General features: G+C 37.7%; 1 protein-coding gene across 1 annotated transcript in view; it reads right to left on the bottom strand.

The window, feature by feature from the left end:
• Positions 1-18564, bottom strand: part of LOC111150500 (cilia and flagella associated protein 47) — a 526123-nt gene that overhangs the window by 231127 nt on the left and 276432 nt on the right. Inside the window, exons 41-44 of the mRNA XM_022507981.1 lie at positions 14667-14749; positions 13207-13352; positions 3884-3995; positions 2897-3123 (exon numbers count right to left, since the gene is read on the bottom strand). Coding sequence (XP_022363689.1) covers positions 2897-3123; positions 3884-3995; positions 13207-13352; positions 14667-14749 — 568 coding nt within the window. The remainder of the gene's footprint in view (positions 1-2896; positions 3124-3883; positions 3996-13206; positions 13353-14666; positions 14750-18564) is intronic.

The raw sequence follows: 18564 nt of genomic DNA, 5'->3' as shown, positions 1-18564 counted from the left end.
CAGTTTTCCTAAACAGGCACATTCAACCCTTCTATAGTTACTTCGTGTATTTGGAAAGTTTTTGCTGAAATCAAAAAATGTACGATATTCACAGAATTCAAAGACAATAATAATCTTCAGGTAAAAAAAACTTATAATCTCTAAATTTGGAGACTACTTAAAACTTTTCAATTTTAATTTTAAAGAAGCCAAGGTTTTTTCATAAATTATGATGATGATTGTTTTTGTTGCTGTTATTTCCACCAACCAGTCAAGAAGTAGACACACACAAACAGATACCCATCCTGCAAATGTGGGAGGTAAACAAGGATAAGTAAACAAGACGACTGTGACTGTGAAAAATCAGGCTATGAGGCAAGCTGGATAGACATGAAGACCTCAGGTTTAAAGTGTCAATTGTTTGTTTGGGCACATGTTCAATTCAATTTAACAGTGATGGAGCACCTGTCACACAGAAGACAATAAGGGCTAAAAACACATAACAAAGATTTTTTCATTTCTAGGCATTCACAATCCTAGAGGAACAGGGAAATATAAAGATAAATATTATACAAAACATAATTTGTAAATACAATAATAAACAAAAAGAGCGTGCTGGATTCTGGAGACAGTTAAAAAGAAGGGAGAAAAATAGAAACTGTATACATGCATAAATAATAGAAAGGCGATCCACTGACAAAATCCATCTCCCTCCAGCATTTCTCATTTAAATAAAATGTTTTGATAAGGGCTAAGAATGAAGAAAATAATTTTTTAATTTTTTAAAGATTTATTTATTTATTTGAAAGAGAGAGCAGCGGGGAGGGGCAAAGGGAGAGGGAGACAGAGAATCTCCAGCAGACTCCCCACTGAGCACGGAGCCTGACCCCATGATCCTGAGATCACAACTTGAGCCAAAATCAAGAGTCAAATGTTTAACCAACTGAGCTGCCCAGGTGCCCCTGAAGAAAAAAATTAAAAGGAATGGAGAGTATACTATGATACGGTTAAAGTTTGAAAAGGCTACATATCAAACATTTCTATTGTAATATTATACTGAAAGTTGAACAAAAACCTTCACAAATTCATTGCTCCATCACAGAAGTAAGCATGTTGGAATGAGCTAAAGAGAGCTATTAGCTTTCTGAATGCATAGAGTAGATGGGTCAGTCCAGAAGGCATCAGAACCTTGGACCTTAATATTTTTGAACTAATCAGAACTTAAAAGTCCAGTTCATCCATAAAATATCATCATTTAAAGTTAGGGATCTGTGCTTAGACTGTACTGATTCTCACATTCTAACAAAAAAATAAATCATCCCTACAATGCTGAGTAAGGTAATATATGAAGGTCAATCTCAAACAAGGATGAAAACATTTACCATTTGTTCCTACACTGATCAAAGATTTAGTGACTACCTTCGGCATAGTACACTTTTCTAGGCACTGGTGATATGAGCAGTAACTAAACAAATACTTTCTCACAAATTCCCTTGCTGGAGATAGACAATGAGTAAACAATTATTCTCAGGTGACAAATGCTATCTACAGACAAAGTTGAAGGAAATACAGGATTTGCAAAGGGTCTCGTAGAGGTAAGCAATGCTTTTTAAAATTACATAATTTGAAAAAATACAAAAAAAAAATAAGCATAACCTCATTGGTAGCATTCTAGCAGGCCTAAAGTAATTGAGGGAAATAGTGTCTAATATCTAGGGAAAATTAACCACAGAAGTGCACAAGGCATGGGCAGCACGCCTTAGGATTTTTAGATGAGCCTGTGCTGAAGGAGCGACATGAATGCATGGGCTCCAGTGGAGAAGGCGAGATCAGGGAAGAGATGGGACTGACAGGAAGGGTCATGAGGACCATCCTAAGGATGTTGGGTTTTATTGTGAATGAGCTGGAAAGCCAACAGAGGAATCTGTGCAGGGGAGCAACATGACCAGGTTTATATTTTAAAGGAATCATTTCGGTGGCTCTCTGGAGGTTAGACTGTATGTCACTTCATTTATATGCTAGAGTTCAAGATATAAGGATAGAGTCCATAATAACAGGACAATAATGCCGCACAACTAGAGAGCACTTATTTTTTTTTAAGATTTTTTTTTTTATTTGACAGAGAGAGAGAGAGAGTGGGAGGAGCAGAGGGAGAAGCAGACTCCCCTCGGAGCAGGGAGACTGATGCAGGGCTCCATCCCAGGACACTGGGATCATGACCTGAGGCAAATGCAGAGGCTTAATGACAGAGCCACCCAGGCACCCTGAGAGCACTTATTTATATACCAGGTAAAGTGGTAAGCATTTTACGTAATTATCTCACTTAGCTTCCATCAATTATCAGCCTCCTCAAATTAAAAATACAAAAATCAAAGATTGATGATTTTGAAGTAACCAGCCCACAGTCGCACAGGCAGAGAGTGTCAGTGTCCGGACGCTCAGCCAGGCAGTCTGACCCCAGGGATGAGTCTCTTTGGATGCACAGACTATCCTGCACAGCTTTTAGAACGTGTCCCTCCCCACCCCCTTCCAGAGATTTGCATTTAATTATTGTAGAACGAGGCCTGGATACTGCTATTAATATAAGTTCTCCAGGGCATTCTAATGTGTAGTCAGAAGTGGAGGCAACCGTGAATTCAGCGGCTACACTGTAATGCTTAAATGTACTTAGCATGCTAAGTTACCACTAACTTAGTTACACCAATAAAATTAGCAGTTGTGCTAACATTAGTAGAATGCTTTGTTTCAGACTTATTATTTAATGAGGTAGAAAGAAAAAAAAAGCAACTGAGCTGTCTTCCCGAGGAAAACCAGCATTCGTTATTTTTCCACATAAAAAGGTTATGATTAGGTGACAACTCTGTGTAATTTTTAAAAAGAAAGTAATCTAAGTGCGTCATCTGTCCTGCATTCTCACCTCAATCCTCGTCAGCCCCAGGAGGGCGATGGCCACGCGGACACTACTGCTCTCCAGAGTGCCTGTGATCAACCGTCGCTCATACTCTATGTCCGACATCTGCTGCTGTGCTGCAAAAGCCAAAGCCTTTTCCTTGGCTTCATTAGTCAGTGGCAATGTAAGGTCCACATCCAAGACGTGACGGAGCTCACATTTCAAATACAGAACTGGATTTTCCTTACTAAACACTAAGGGAAGCAAAAACATTCATGATTGCCATGATCATTTGTGCCCTTGACAATGTTATCCAGAATGGACTTGGAAGGTCTGAAATATAAAACTGCAGTTGTAGCCTTTCTTAGCCACAGTACCATGGGTAACTCATTTCTAGTAGCCCTGGTTTAGTAATTCAAGAGGAAGTCTTCATGAATTGAAGGTATTTTGCTGGTACTCTCTAAGAAGAATGCTCGAAGAATGTGCAAAAGAACTCCAAGGGTTCTTTCGTAGAAATATCAACATGTTCAAACATTAAGTGATCATTGCGCTATCAGTGATTAGAAGGTAAGGGAAGTAGAAATAAATGTAAAGACATTCGTCAGGGACTGGTAAGAACTGTCATTTTCTTTCACTAACAACCTTACACTTCAGAATGTAGGGTACCAGTTTAGGTAATATATTACAATATATAGAATTTGAGAGTATAGCCATTTCCAAGTTATTTGGGAAACTGAAAATTTGCTGAGTAAATATTTTGAATGCCAAATTTTAATATTTATCTGAAGAATGAGAAATAAGGATTTTAAAAAAGAATCACCATTGACATGTTCTTACTAGTTAAACTGGAGGAGTATTCCATGGATGCTGACATAATAAAGTTAGAAGGGAGCCTTCCAAAAACTTTCCAAGTTTTTATTGGAAAAACTTGCCATGAATATGCTTGGATGGCTATACGAGGAGCAATCCCATCCTCCAACATTTTAAACAAAATCAAACACACATATACTCTACCTTCCTCTGGAGAAGTGCTGTAGTCAAGTGGAGCTGAAGAATCCTTTGGGAAAAAGGAGGAAGGCAAGGGGATCATACCTTTTCCTTCGACCACGTAGATTAATTCTCCAATCTAAAACACAACCACACAATAATATTAAATTCCAAAAGCTCAGAAAAAATTAGGATCTTTCCACAATGAGAAAAATCTGTACACTATAACAACATCCATGCATTGTGCATTGTTAAGCAACTAACTATAAGCCCTAAGTGAGGAGTGAAAGGTAAGGCTGAAATATAGCCCTCCCACAGTGCAGGGGAATCTGTATGCAACCAGAGCAGGGAGGGGGATTAAGAAGGCCCCAGGATGGCACCGACAGCCTTGATCCTTGTAGCTGTAAATATCCTTGGTAGACTGCTAACTTAAATCACATAAACAATCAAGAAAGAAAGAAAGATTTTTTTTCCTTCATTCTGAAATTTATTGTTGCAGGGGAGTGACAACACTTTTGCATGATGCCTAAGTCCTCAAGTGTCTATATTTTAAAGTGCAGACTTTCAAAATGAGCATATGAAGGTCTGCAGATCTTTTAGAATAAGTAATTGGACCAGAAATAGAAAAGACTAAACAGACAGAGTGAAAATTAAAGTGGGGTCAAGGCAAGGGCAGCAAAATGATATGGGGAAAGATTAACAGAGGTTCACAGGCTTGGTTTCAATTCTGGTACTGCTACTTATGAGCTACTAAGCCTCAGGCAAGTTTAGTAAATCTCTGACTTTCACTTCTGGCCTCTGCAAAATGGGATGACCAAAAAAATAAGTTCATTTTAGAAATCTAGAGAAAAAATGAAAAGGAAGGTGAGAGAGGAAGTCTCAAAAGACATAAGATCCCAATGGATGAATAAATATTCAGATCTTGATCTGAAGGGAAGCAGAAAATGTCACCCCAGAATATGTTGCTTTGGTATACTGAAATTGTGAGGTGTAGGCACTTGAAAGACAGTAAATGCAAGGAGACGCTTTCTTTGAATTTGCCTTATCTGCCTAAACAGATCCTCCAAAAGAAACTCAAGTACCATAAATTCCCTCCATGAGGATTTCATCAACCAAGGATTGACTCTTATCAGGACTAGAAGTTGACATTGTATACTGACACACTTTGTCACAAAGTATCATGTCTCCCATCTATTCTTCTAAAAGCCCATTCATCTTTCCTGAAAATAATTTACTCTCCTCCAAGTGGCCAACTTCCCTTTCTCCCTTTTCCCTATTAAGATGGTATCTGAGCCTGAATTCTAAGCCACTTGGAGGAGTTACTCATTTTTCCTTGGGTATCTTTCATGTATATAGGGAGTATACATGTTAATAAAGGTGGTTTTCCTTGTTATTCTGTCTTTTATTACAGGAGTCTCAGCTAATAAATCAGAAGGGTAGAGGAAAATTTATCTTTTCCTCCCCTACAATTCAAAAACACTTAAAAGGAAATAACAGCGAAAAATGTACAAATAATCATGAGACAATCAGGGAAATATGAACAATGCCTATGTCTGATGCAAGAAAAAATTTTTTATAATATTCTTAGTAATAGCACTATCATGATTATGTAAAAAATAGTTTTTTTTTCTTGTAGAGATGCTTTCTAAGTTATTTATGGATAAAATTATGTGATGATTGGGATTTGCTTCATTATAATGATGAAATAAGTTCAGACATGCCCTGTTAAAGCTGGGAGAAGGGTACAGGGGAAATATATCGCAGTTTTATTTCTAGAACTGTATTTTATATTTTCCATAACAAAGTCTTTTTTAAAAATTCTTACATCTTAAGAAGTAGAATGAGAGTAAAGATGTGGTGAAGACTAAATGAGGTAACACATATGAGGAATCTAACCCTTTGCCTGGCACTTATCAGGGACATAAGAGACCCATCTAAATGGAAAGGGACCATCTTTTGAGAGCAGGGCATCCCAAACATTCATGACATATAAATCACCTAAAGATATGGTGAAAATGCAAGTCTGACTCAAGAAATCTGGAGTAGGGCCAAGACTTGAAAGGATCAATGAAAATGGGCAGTGGCAATTTTAGGGCTAAGCCATATGGTGGATAATCTTTTGCCAGAATGACCTTGTGACAGACATGCAACTAACTATTAGGAAAGCAAAAGCAAACAAAATTAGCTTCCAGGCTGGGACTGTAACTAGTCTGAACTGTCCCACCAACTTAAAACAATATTAATTATATGCTTGAGAGACTACTCTACAGGCAGCACATATAAATGATATAAAAGGAAACTGATTGCATAATAAAAATACATATTCCTTGGAACACCTGGGTGGCTCAGTGAGTTAAAGCCTCTACCTTCGGCTCAGGTCATGATCCCAGGGTTCTGGGATGGAGCCCCACATTGGCTCCCTGCTTGGCGGGGAGCCTGCTTACCCGTCTGTCTCTCTACCTGCCTCTCTGCCTACTTGTGATCTCTGTCTGTCAAATAAATAAATAAAATCTTTAAAAAATATTTCAAGATATTGTAAATATCCTAGATAACACATGAAATGGCACGAACTTAATCTAGAAACAATATAAGAATAAATAATTTCTGATTGTGAGGTCAATTTATTTATAGCTTCACAATTCCTCCCTGACTGAGATTTGTTTACAATAAAATTAACTGTCATCTACTCTCATATGACAATGTTCCATAGAATTTTACTAATTATGACTCAAAATTACCTTTAGTTCATGCTGAAAAAAGAAATCTGGAAAACTTTGAATGTTATAAATTGTTTAGCATTTAATTTCATGCACTGGTAATAAACAGTACATTATAGAAAACTTCATACAGTAATTTTTCCTAAGCAATGTAGTACCTTGCAAACATAAATCCAAGCTAGCCATCTGAAATGTGTTTTCTGTGTGTGCATGTTTTGCTACAAATACAACTAAGTGATCAAATGAAATTTTCAATGATAATTGAAGTACAAAGGCTCAACAGAGATCAGAGAAAACATATTAAATTTTACTTTTATTTTACTTTTTTCTCACTATAATTTTTATCTAAAAAAAACACATTTTACCCAAAATATAATTTTCATAAGAAATTAGACTCAGTGAGTATAGCGTTACCAAAGCACATGTTTTCTTAAGTGTGTGCCTGATCTATAGCTTGTCTTCTCAATGAAAATGAATACCAACTCATGGAAGTTGATACAAAGGGAGCAAACTGCTATTTGCCAGAATATTTCCCTTATGTATACATTATAAAAAGCCTCCTAATCATGGATTAGCCAACTAAAATATCAGTAACTGGGGCACCTGGGTGGCTCAGTGGGTTAAAGCCTCTGCCTTCGGCTCAGGTCATGATCCCAGGGTCCTGGGATCGAGCCCCGCATCGGGCTCTCTGCTTGGCGGGGAGCCTGCTTCCTCCTATCTCTCTCTGCCTGCCTCTCTGCCTCCTTGTGATTTCTGTCTGTCAAATAAATAAATATTTTAAAAAAATAAAATAAAATATCAGTAACTAAAACTCTATTCAATTTCATTTAATTCTACATCTTACACCGACAATATATTATCATTTCCCAAAAAATTATTTTGTCTAACTTGTTCACTTTCAGTGTTCTTTTTTTATTAAAAAGAAACTTAATATAATTGAAAATAATGCCTGCGTCAGAAAATCAACTGTGGTATCAGCTAATTATTTCCTTCTACTTTTCTTGCAATAAAATCAGACCAGGAAAGGAATACAAATGCAGTAAAGAACTCCCTTAAAGCAGAGAAATCCCTTACATTCCAAGTCTGGAGGCTGTGACAAAGGAAATGAAATTATCTAACACATAACAGACACTTGTCAATGTGAGCAATTCTAATAGTCTATTAAATTTCCCTTCTGACCTTAATTTCAAATTTTGCAATCAGGATGTTTACTTGGATTTTTATTATATTTTCCAGAAAGATGCCAAAGCCCACAGCACACTGTCCATTGTGAAGAAACCCTCATGAAAGATATTTTGTTCTTCTTATGTATCTAGTTAAATGTAGTCCTCAAATAACACAGTTGCATGCAGATTTACAAGACAACCTGTTAATGACCCAGAAATGAGGAACACAAACAATGAATCAGCAGAAAAGTTTTAATCCCAGCTCTGTTATTAATGAGCTGGGTAACCTTGGACATGCCATGGATGCCCTCCACACATAAACAATCTTAATCTTTAAAAAAAAAAAAAAAGGCATTTAGACAGAAAATCCCCATGTTGTTTCATAGGTCTTAAAATTCTACTTACTCTCTAATCTTGGGCCTAAATTTTGCTATGTTTTGTAATTTATTTTATAATTTATTTGTTTGAACTGGCTGGACAATATAACATTATTGTGATGGTTAACAGGCATGTAAGAGCTAAGCTAAAATTCTAAAATGTTAAATTCCATACACTAGAGAGAGATCATTAATCACTGTAGGTGGCCATTTGGCATTGCCATAATTATAATGTGAAACTGACCAGTAAGAATAATCGCTGTTCTTTTAAAATATGATCTTTCATAGAATGAGTGTTCTAGGAGATTCAGTACGGGTGAAAAGAAAATGCACTAAAAAGTTCAACTTTCTTCACACAGTCTTTTTTATAAGATTTATTTATTTATTTGAGAGAAAGAGAAAGAAAGCAGGGGGAGGGGCAGAGAGAGAGAGAATCCTAAAGCAGACTCCCCACTGAGCAAGGAGCTGGACAGCAAGGTTTGATCCCAGGACCCTGAGATTATTTTCTGAGCTGAAATCAAGAGTCGGCTGCTTAAATGACTGAGCCACCCAGGTGCCCCTAACACAACCTTAATTGCATGCCTGAGAAATTATTCCACAGACATTTTGAGAAAGCAACATATATATAAATACTATAAAATATTCATCACTTAATAAAAAGATATAGCATATTGTAGGAAAACATCTCATCAAATCACAGAAAACTCAGCCTAGAATCTAGAAGTTACTGTGGCAATGATATTGACAATCTCCCTCTGTCTACATCACTGTATTTCTCAGAACCGTTGCTATTCAATTTTTGGCCATCAATTTGCTCTGCACATAAATGAAAATTTGCATCAAGTGTGAACATCACGCAAACTGTCATTAAGATTGATCTTTATATCAACATTCATCTTTGCAGTTCTCTCTCATCCCTTTGCTCCTTCCCCCAAATCCAATATGATCTCCTCTCCTTTCACTGCTTCCCACATCCTTCTCTCTGTCTTTGCTGCTGGTATGCAAAAAGCAGAAGGCAGCAGAGAATGGAGGTGTGTGGAGTAGTGTAATAGATTGCGGGAATCTCTGAGCCAGTCTCTTGGTCTCCAGTCTCCTTCTCCAACTCTTAATCTAGTCTCTGTTTTGGCTCCAGAGACGCTTTCTAAAACAAAGATGAAATCAGGTCATTCCTATGCTCAGTATCTTCCTGCTTTCAATAACAATAATTATCCTAATATAATAAAGTTATTCAACTAAAAATTTCACTGCCCTCCTCATTATCAGTCTGCCTTATCCACCCGATCAATTTTCTGTCACAAAAAACTTCTCTCAGAATTGGCATTTCAAGCGTCAGTAAAATTTCATGCTCGGCTGCTTGCCTTGTGTTCTCAGAATCTTCTTGAGCACACTTCTCCCCTGCCCAAAATCTGCTTGACTGGCAAATTTCTACTCACCCTCTTAACCAAACTCCTTTATGAGTCAATTATCTATCATATAGAAATGCTTTTGCTATCATATAGAAATGCATTCTTCCCTCTATTCTAGACATGGTCAGAATCAGGTTGGCTGTGTTACAGAATTAGTGGACATGTTTCAGGACACCGTGTACACAAGGAAAGATTAATGTCTTGCGAGGGCATGGTTGTCCCAGCACAATGTGGCATCCACGGAAGGCAGGAATACATTTTTATATATCTTAGGAATGTGCCATACATTCTGCAAGCTTTCTTCATCCACCTGTATGAAGCATCAGCTTCCAATAAGTACAACTTTCTGTGTGAGCTGGGTCAGCCTTATGCAAATGTACCTTCTCCACAGAATGTGAATCCCCTTAGTACAGACTTCATGTCCTTTCTCTGTGTTAACTCTCTATATGTCTACAGAACTGACTTTATACTGTTGGTGAATCTGTGTTGGGAGGAGTGAACACAATAATAAAAGGGAATTACTGAGGTTGTTAAATTTTAAAACTTTCAAGAGTCATTCTCTATATTCTACAGTTTCCTTCGAGAATGAGAGTTCCAGACTCGCAACTACCAGATACATCAGTTGTGGACAACAAATGCACAGCTTAGTGATTATAGGCAACAATATTATATTATAAACTTTGAAGCTGCTAATGGACTAGATCTTAATTGTTCTCAGCACAACAAAGGAATGATAATTGTGTGATGTGACAAGGGTGCTAGCTAATGTTACTGGAGTAGCCTCATCGCAATACACAAATGTATCAAACCAACATATTACGTAAAAATTTATACAATGTTACCTGTCCGTTATATCTCAATTTAAAAAAAACGGTTCATAAAAGGGACATGGATTTGGAAAAATAGGAATTACTGTTCCTTTGTATTCTATATGCCATTTGAAAGGGTATCCCCTGGAGCTAAAATATTGGTATCCCAGAGGCATGTGGGATCTTTACAGACTAACTGTTAGGATCATTGATAAGAAACACAGAGGAGGTTCCCCCACCCCACCCACCAAGAATAAATAACTACCATTGGGTACAAAATTCGCTTTAACAAATTTTCTCCTCATATTTTTTTCTCAAAAAAGGCTGCAGTGTTTATAGCAGGATGATGGTTTCACAGAAAGGAGGGTGGGTGAAAGGGGAGAAGGCCCTGCAGCACGGAGGGGTCCCAAACTATGTGTAACGTTGTGAATATCTACCACATTGATTTAGAGTTTAAAATTCACTTAACCTGCTCCCATATTGTCAGCAGGCATCTTAAGGTTAATAAATGTTTCAAAGTATTTATGGGCTAGATGGGGTTTCATCTTCCCTGTTTCCCCCACGTCAAGGATCCCTGCTTGATGCCCTTGCCTCTCTTGCATGAATGATCCCAGAAGTGATGGGTGGTTTCTTTTCTGGAAGCCCAGGACTACACAGAGCAGATAGTCACACAGGCATGAAAGTAAAGACAGAGTTCCTAGGGTTGTGTCAATACATTATTTTATACCTTGCAGTGTTTGTGTGGGGGTCTGTCAAGCTCTCCTCCCGGAGAGTTCCATTCGTCAGGCACTGGGTCATGTTCCTACTCCAGGTTCCCCCATTCAGTCTGCTCCAACCACACACGAGCAGAAGGCTTTTGGACTTCTGGCATTAGACAGCATGAATTTTTAGGGATTTTGTAGGTCTTCACCTAAGCTAAGACTTTCTACGAACGTTGAAGGAAGTTTTGTAAACTGTTTATACTTCCAAACAGCTATTACATAAGTCATCTCTTTTTTTTTTTAATTTTCAAAGTTCATATAGAAGAGCCAAAATGAAACAAGTGGCCTTTCCTTGATAGAAGTGTTAGTAGAAATGTTTCTGTTTTACACATGGAAAGCTATCAAATGGAGGCCTAATTACTTTACGGTTTTCAACAGGTGGTTCTTAATGGCAAAGCAGTTATCATACATTTAATAAGAACAGGAGCTAACTAGGTGGACTTGGATGTTTGATTATCTATTTAAGCGTGTAATTGCATTTTTCAATATAATTAGCAATAAATTGAATGTGTAAATTAATAGATGTGTTTGCCCACATAAGTAATTGTAATTCAATGCAATACTTTAGATTAAGGGCATTATTTCTCAGTTGACAGCAATATAATTTTATGATTACTGTTTTTCTTAATATTTTTTCTGACAGTAACAAAATATATATAATCAAAAGACTTATTTTAATAAGTTGAGATTCCAAGTTAAGTATAATTATATTTGGATTAATTTAGACAAAATTTATGGAAGTAAATATTAATATTCCAATAGCTGAATTCAAATAATAAAATCAGTCTCCTTACTATGCTATTAAAAATTAAGCCTGGCACTTTCTAGGTCTATATTATCATTTAATATAAAAAGGAACTGTGAAGTATTTGATTAAACTACTAATCACACTACCATTTATTTTTCACAAATTTTCATATAGAGGAATTTGGTTAAATCTTGGGCTCCTCTAGGGGAAATAAAAAACAAGATTTAGCATTACCATAAAATGGCATTTTTTTTCCCTCCTAAATGGCAATTTTAAGTGAAGTTAAACTATTTTTTACATATTTAATGGGCTATATTATTTTTCATGTGTAAATAATCCTATTGATACCAGATCAATACAATACCTCTTTCCAATTACCATTATTTCATTGCATAGGCAGTTAATATAGCACATAACTGATACAGAATTGATGTATTTGGGACTATCTTCTGGGCGTTATAAATTCCCTCCTCAGGTCAACACATGTCAATTTCTTTCCGGAAGGGGATAATATCATAAAATCTTTCCTCTAAAGCCTGTCTTTTTCTCTCTCCCTGCCTCTCTCCCTCCCTTTCTCTGTTCTTCCATCCTTCCTTTCCTTCTCTTTCCTTTGCTGGTTTTATTTATTTTTACGTAAAGATTTTATTTATCTGAGAGAGAGAGAGAGGGAGCACAAGCCTAGGGAGAGGCAGAGAGAGAGGGAGAAGCAGACTCCCCACTGAGCAAGGAGCCTGATGCAGGGCTCGATCCCAGGACCCTGGGATCATGACCTGAGCCAAAGGCAGATGCTTAACCAACTGAGCTACCCAGGCGTCCCATTTGCTGGCTTTAAAGAAGTAAGCTACGTGGATGCCAGACCCACTAGAAAATTAATTCTTCCAACAACTTGAGAGAGCTGAGAAGCAGCTCCTTCCTCAGTGGAGTCTCTAAGGAGGATCCAGCACTGGCAGGTCCCTTGACTGAAGACTTAATAGACCTTAAACAGAAGACCCACCTAGGTCATGCCTGGATCTCTGATCCATGGAAAACATGGCATAATAAATGTGTATTTTCTTTAGCCCCTCAATGTTTGGTAGGTAACTCGTTGTGCAGCTACATAAAGTAAATACAGCCAGAGCTACAGCAAGGTCAGGCATGCTACCCATCTGCTCCCGTGGGACTTTCTAAGGCAGCCATTATAAACTCTACCCACAACTAGTCTACCTCTTTGCATATTTATGAGGATAAGCTCTGTGTTTAGCAACTAGAAGGCTGAAGTTGTTATCTACACTACTAGAGTCTTCAGCTGCCTTCAAGTCACCTGCACTGGTTACTCCATTCAAGCGCCAGCCCATGATGAAAACACAAGCCACCATTCAGTTCTCACCTTTTTGTTGCTGAGGATGATGACACAGTAGCGCGTGTGCATGTCAAAGGGAAGAAACAAGAGCTCCAGGCTTGAAGTCCCTTTTACTCCCAGGTGAAGAGTATGTGTGGAGCAGAAGAACTCTCTGATGAAATTGGACTTAATTGCTACCAAAACATGAAGCAGAGCTTGTTTACATATCATTTCATAAGTGATGTTCAAATAAAGCAGCTATTTCAATTAGTGCTTCAAGTTTTGAAATGAATAAAAAAATGTTCAAAGCATTAGTACACCAAATTAGATGACACGTGCATTTGTTAATGAAAGCATGGGTGACCCCAGCTCCAGCCTGATACCATAAAAACGTGTAATTATGGCCCTCTATTAAAGAGTCCTTTAAAAGGGAACTGCACTAGTGTTTAAATTAGCCTAGATATACATATATAAATAGTAAAGTGGTCATCTAAGCATCTTCAACTTTTTTTGCAAACTATGTAATATAATAGTTCACTTAACAGGGTGTAATGGAAAACTTGAACTGCAAATAGAGGAATGTTTTATATATATGTTTGTTTCTACCATTTTTGTTGGTTTTAAAACATGTCTACAAGTTCTTCAACACTGCGTTGAACGTGGTGATATGGTGGGGCAGTCTTAGGGACTTGATCCTGATGAATAGTTTGCTAGAAGGCAACAGTATGACATCTGACACTAGAACAAACAATTTAATATGATTTCTTCCTAATCATCCCTTTCTTGGCTCACCTGCTTTTAGAGACAAGTTGTCATCCTATGAAGAAGCCTAAGCCACATGAAAAGCCACATATAAGTGTCTAGACCAACAGTCCCACCGGAGGTCCTAGCCAAAAGGTATTAACCAACAGACATGTGAGTTGGGAAGCCTTTGGGATGACTCCTGCCCCAGCCTCCATCTGACTGCAACTGCATGGGGACTCTGAGCAAAAACCATCTAGCTGAGACCAGTCACTCCAGAAGTGTGAGAGATAATAATGTTAATCCACTTTTACTGTTAGATGGCACTACATTTGGGGTGATTTGTTCTGTAGCTAGAGATAACCAGAACATTCCTCTATCCATTGTCCTATCCACGTCCTATACAGATTTTCTAAATCTACAGTTATGTCATTAAACAAAGTAAATCTGTGTTTTCTTGTAATCTTAAACATGGCGATACGTGTCACCTAAATAGGTTTAAACAGTTTAGAATAAGCCAAAAGATACATAAAAGTCATTTATTTAAATCCATTCATTATGGGTAAAGAAACTAGGACTCACAGTGAAGAGAAAGATGTAGAGTCCTGCAAAAGGTCATAAACAGGAAAAGCTGAGAACCAGACCATGGGCTTGCCCTTCTGTCTACTGTCATAACCATCCTTTGTTGAGTATTTCATTTACGGGTATGCTATGCACATAAAAGTCAGACATGAAGATAAATGAAAGCTTTTATATGAGGTACTCACAGGTTCCTAAGGCATTTGGAGACTGGCAAAAACTCTTCGAATTATCACTTTCAGGGCTACTCCCAGCATCACTGTCATAAATAAATAGGAGAACAACATCAAAACACAAACGAAACTCAAAAACAATTCTGTCTTCATTAAATCTTATAGATCCTTAAAAATTATGGCTACCTACATGACATACAAAGGTCACAGATGTATTTCGTGTATCTCCTTTATGTTTATATTGTTTCAGAAATTTTAAAAGAAAAATGCAAAAAGGAAACTAACAATCACCCATATTTCTACCACTGTTTTATACAATTTAGTAAAAACAATTCCTTTTTAAATAAATGAAACAAGATGGGAGCGGGAGGGAGACAAACCATAAGAGACTTTTAATCTCACAAAACTAACTGAGGGTTGCAGGGGGAGGGGTGTGGGGGAGGGTAGTGGGGTTATGGACATTGGGGAAGGTATATGCTATGGTAAGTGCTGTGAAGTGTGTAAACCTGGCGATTCACAGACCCGTACCCCTGGGGCTAATAATACATTGTATATTTATAAAAATTTTTTTTTTAATTATTAAAAAAATAATTCCTTTTTACTTATGAATACTATGGAGAAATAAACATTTAAAATAATTAAAAACAAACAAATAAACCCAAATCCTGAGGCCCAAAAGTAGTGGTCTCAACTTAGGACTATATGTTCTCTACAAAAGTGGTTCTAGAACTTGATTTCTTCAAAGATTCTCTTCTTTCAGTTTATTATTTCTGCATTTGCTTCTTTCTCATAAAGAGAAGAGACATGGGCAGCTGCTTAAGCTCTGGTTGCATTTCTGAAAATTATTTAGCAGACCACAGCCCGAAACAACTGCCTCCCTTGAAAGATTCCATATCTTCCAGAACCCATCAATTTCCCCCAAACTGCTCTTCTCAATATTCATAATTACTTTGCTCCACAAGCTGGCAATTAGCATCTCAGCTCTCAGATACTGTTTGCCTGATTTTTTTCTGAAAATACAAAATCTCCATATTTTCTTACCCTGTCATATCCTTTTGCATGAATTTTTTTTATTAAAGACTTTATTTATTAATTTGAGAGAGAGAACGAACAGTGCGGAGGGGCAGAGGGAGAAAGAGAGAGGCAGACTCCTCACTGAGCAGGAAGCCCAGCACAGGGGATGGGGTGGGGAGGCTCAATCCCAGCACCCAGGAGATCATGACCTGAGCCAAAGGCAGACCTATAACCGACTGAGCCACCCAGGTGCCCCTTGCTTTTCCTGAATTTGATGCTGTAAAAATATATGGACTATTTCCAAGTAAAATTCTAGCCATATTGATTCTTTTTCTCCACTGACTTTTCTTGATACAACACTCTTTTTTTTTAAAGATTTTATTCATTTATTTGACAGAGATCACAAGTAGGCAGAGAGGCAGGCAGAGAGAGAGGAGGAAGCAGTCTCCTTGTAGAGCAGAGAGCCCGATGTGGGGGCTCAGTCCCAGGACCCCAGAATCATGACCTGAGCCAAAGGCAGAGGCTTTAACCCACTGAGCCACCCAGATGCCCCTTGATACAATATTCTTAATAAGGCTTACCACATCTTGTAACTACTCTCTGCTTTACTTCAACTCATAGACATTCTGATTAGCTGTTTTAATATTTTATGTAATTTGGACGCTTGATAGACACTTTAAGGCTATCAAGACATACTAGATATTTTAGCAATTATAAGGGAGACCATTCAGAGAGTGGGAAAAACAATAAAGAATGTTTATTTCTCAATGCATGTTTCCACAGCCATCTCTATAATGGAGCTGTAGGTAGAATGCCTGATTAAAATCCTCAGATAATTTCAGAACTTCATTTTGCTCAATCCTTGCAATCTCTAGCCCTTCAGCCATTTTTTCCATAATGAATAGAAAAGCAGAGAAATTTGGGCTTCTTTTTCTTTTTCTTTTCTTTATGTATTTTCTTGGAGAATAGCTAATGAAAGTGCCTTTTGAATAAATCAGAGTTGCCTTATCCTCAAAGGAGACTCTCAAATGCACAAAAATTGAGTTACCTGTGGTAAAGACGGATAGGAAAAAATTGCAGACCTAGAAATGTTATTACCTTGCTCATAAAACAAGTGATTATCACGATTAATTCAGAGACGTCAGAAAATAATTTAATAAAGTAATTTGGTTCAGGTAAATTCTATTTTCCCTGATCAACATTTTTGAGTCTAGAAATTCAGTGATAAACCTAGCTTGTTTACAAAACCAGTATCTTGCTGATCAAAGAAAGAATGGAAAACCAATTCTACCTCACACCTCAGTCTTTGCTATCATTTTCCTAAATGCTCACCAAATGCTGCTGAAGCTATGGCAGAGGGAGCACTTTTAAACCCCTGGTCTTAAAGAAGAAATAGCATCAAAAGAGGTTAAAATTATATATAATACTGTTGATCAAGCAAGAGAATATCTTCTACTAATTTAGTAGTGGGCTGAAGTCAGAGAATGAAACCTACTTAGGAGGTGTGAAGGGATGACATTCCTTTTTTCTCTGCAGGGATGACCCACAGCTCTTTTCAAACTAAAATGACCAAAATGGTTCTATTCAGAGCATGAATAAATCAGCCCCAAGAATGACTTCCTATTCAAACCTTTTCCGTTGGGGAGGGGAGATCTTTAACATAAGCCTTCATGAAGCTACTCCTGGGCCAGCATTCACAGCTGTGTCCAAATCAAAGAGCAAATTTTCTGGTTCAAGACTAATTTTCATGCATCACGGGAAGTAATGTAATTGGATCAATTCTGAGATACACTTCATCCTCCATGTGCCTAGGGCTTCTTTAAAAAAGGACCCAGTAGTCTCTGGAGGGTAGTAAAAATGGAAAACTTGGGGTGCCTGGGTGGCTCAGTGGGTTAAAGCCTCTGCCTTCAGTTTGGGTCATGGTCCCGGGGTCCTGGGATTGAGCCCCACATTGGGCTCTCTGCTCAGCGGGGAGCCTGCTTCCCCCACTCTCTCTCTGCCTGCCTCTCTGCTTACTTGTGATCTCTGTCAAGTAAATAAATAAAATCTTTTTTAAAAAAATGGAATACTTGCTGTTTTTAGTACATCTTTGGCTCCTGAGCAACTGAGAAGTCTGTAAAGCAAGGTGTACCAACCCGGGGTGTGAGGACAGAGTGGATCTGTGAATTCAAATGGGGAAAAATTCCATATTGATTCCCACTAACTCTTTTTTTTTTAAAAGATTTTATTTATTTATTTGACAGAGAGATCACAAGTAGGCAGAAAGGCAGGCAGAGAGAGAGGGAAGCAGGCTCCCCACTGAGCAGAGAGTCCGATGCAGGGCTCGATCCCAGGACGCCAAGATCATAACCTGAGCCAAAGGCAGAGGCTTAACCCACTGAGCCACCCAGGTTTCCCACTCCCACTAACTCTTAATAGCAATTTAAATCAAACCACAGTAGCAGTAGCTGTAATATGAAATGGTCACCAAATAATCATGGATATGTTTATATTATATTTCAATTCTTGTACATATCTTAAGCTATTATTTACAATCATAACTACTTTTAAAGTATGGTAGTTATTATGTCCACCAGTAGATTTTATTATGTATTATGTTAAGAAGTATATATTTTAACATTTTACAATTTTTAAATATTTTTATTATCTGCTGGAGAATGAGCTTCCTCTATGCCATAGACTGAATTGCATCACTATTAAATTCATATGTTAAAGCCCCAATTCTCCAAATAACTAATTTTGGAGATAGGGACTATAAGAAGGTAATCAAGGTTAAATGAGGTCATAAGGGTGGGGCCCTGATACAACAGAATTAGTGTTCGTGTAAGAAAAGCCAGCAGTGAGCTTACTGTATGCATGCACAAAGAGGTCAAGTAAGCCCATGGCAAGAAAGCTGCCA

Source organism: Enhydra lutris, unplaced genomic scaffold (genome assembly GCF_002288905.1).
Source record: "Enhydra lutris kenyoni isolate GAN:26980312 unplaced genomic scaffold, ASM228890v2 scaffoldscaffold23, whole genome shotgun sequence".
Lineage (NCBI taxonomy): Eukaryota > Metazoa > Chordata > Mammalia > Carnivora > Mustelidae > Enhydra > Enhydra lutris.
Note: the sequence above shows the minus strand (reverse complement) of the source record. Positions and strands in the feature narration are given on the sequence as shown.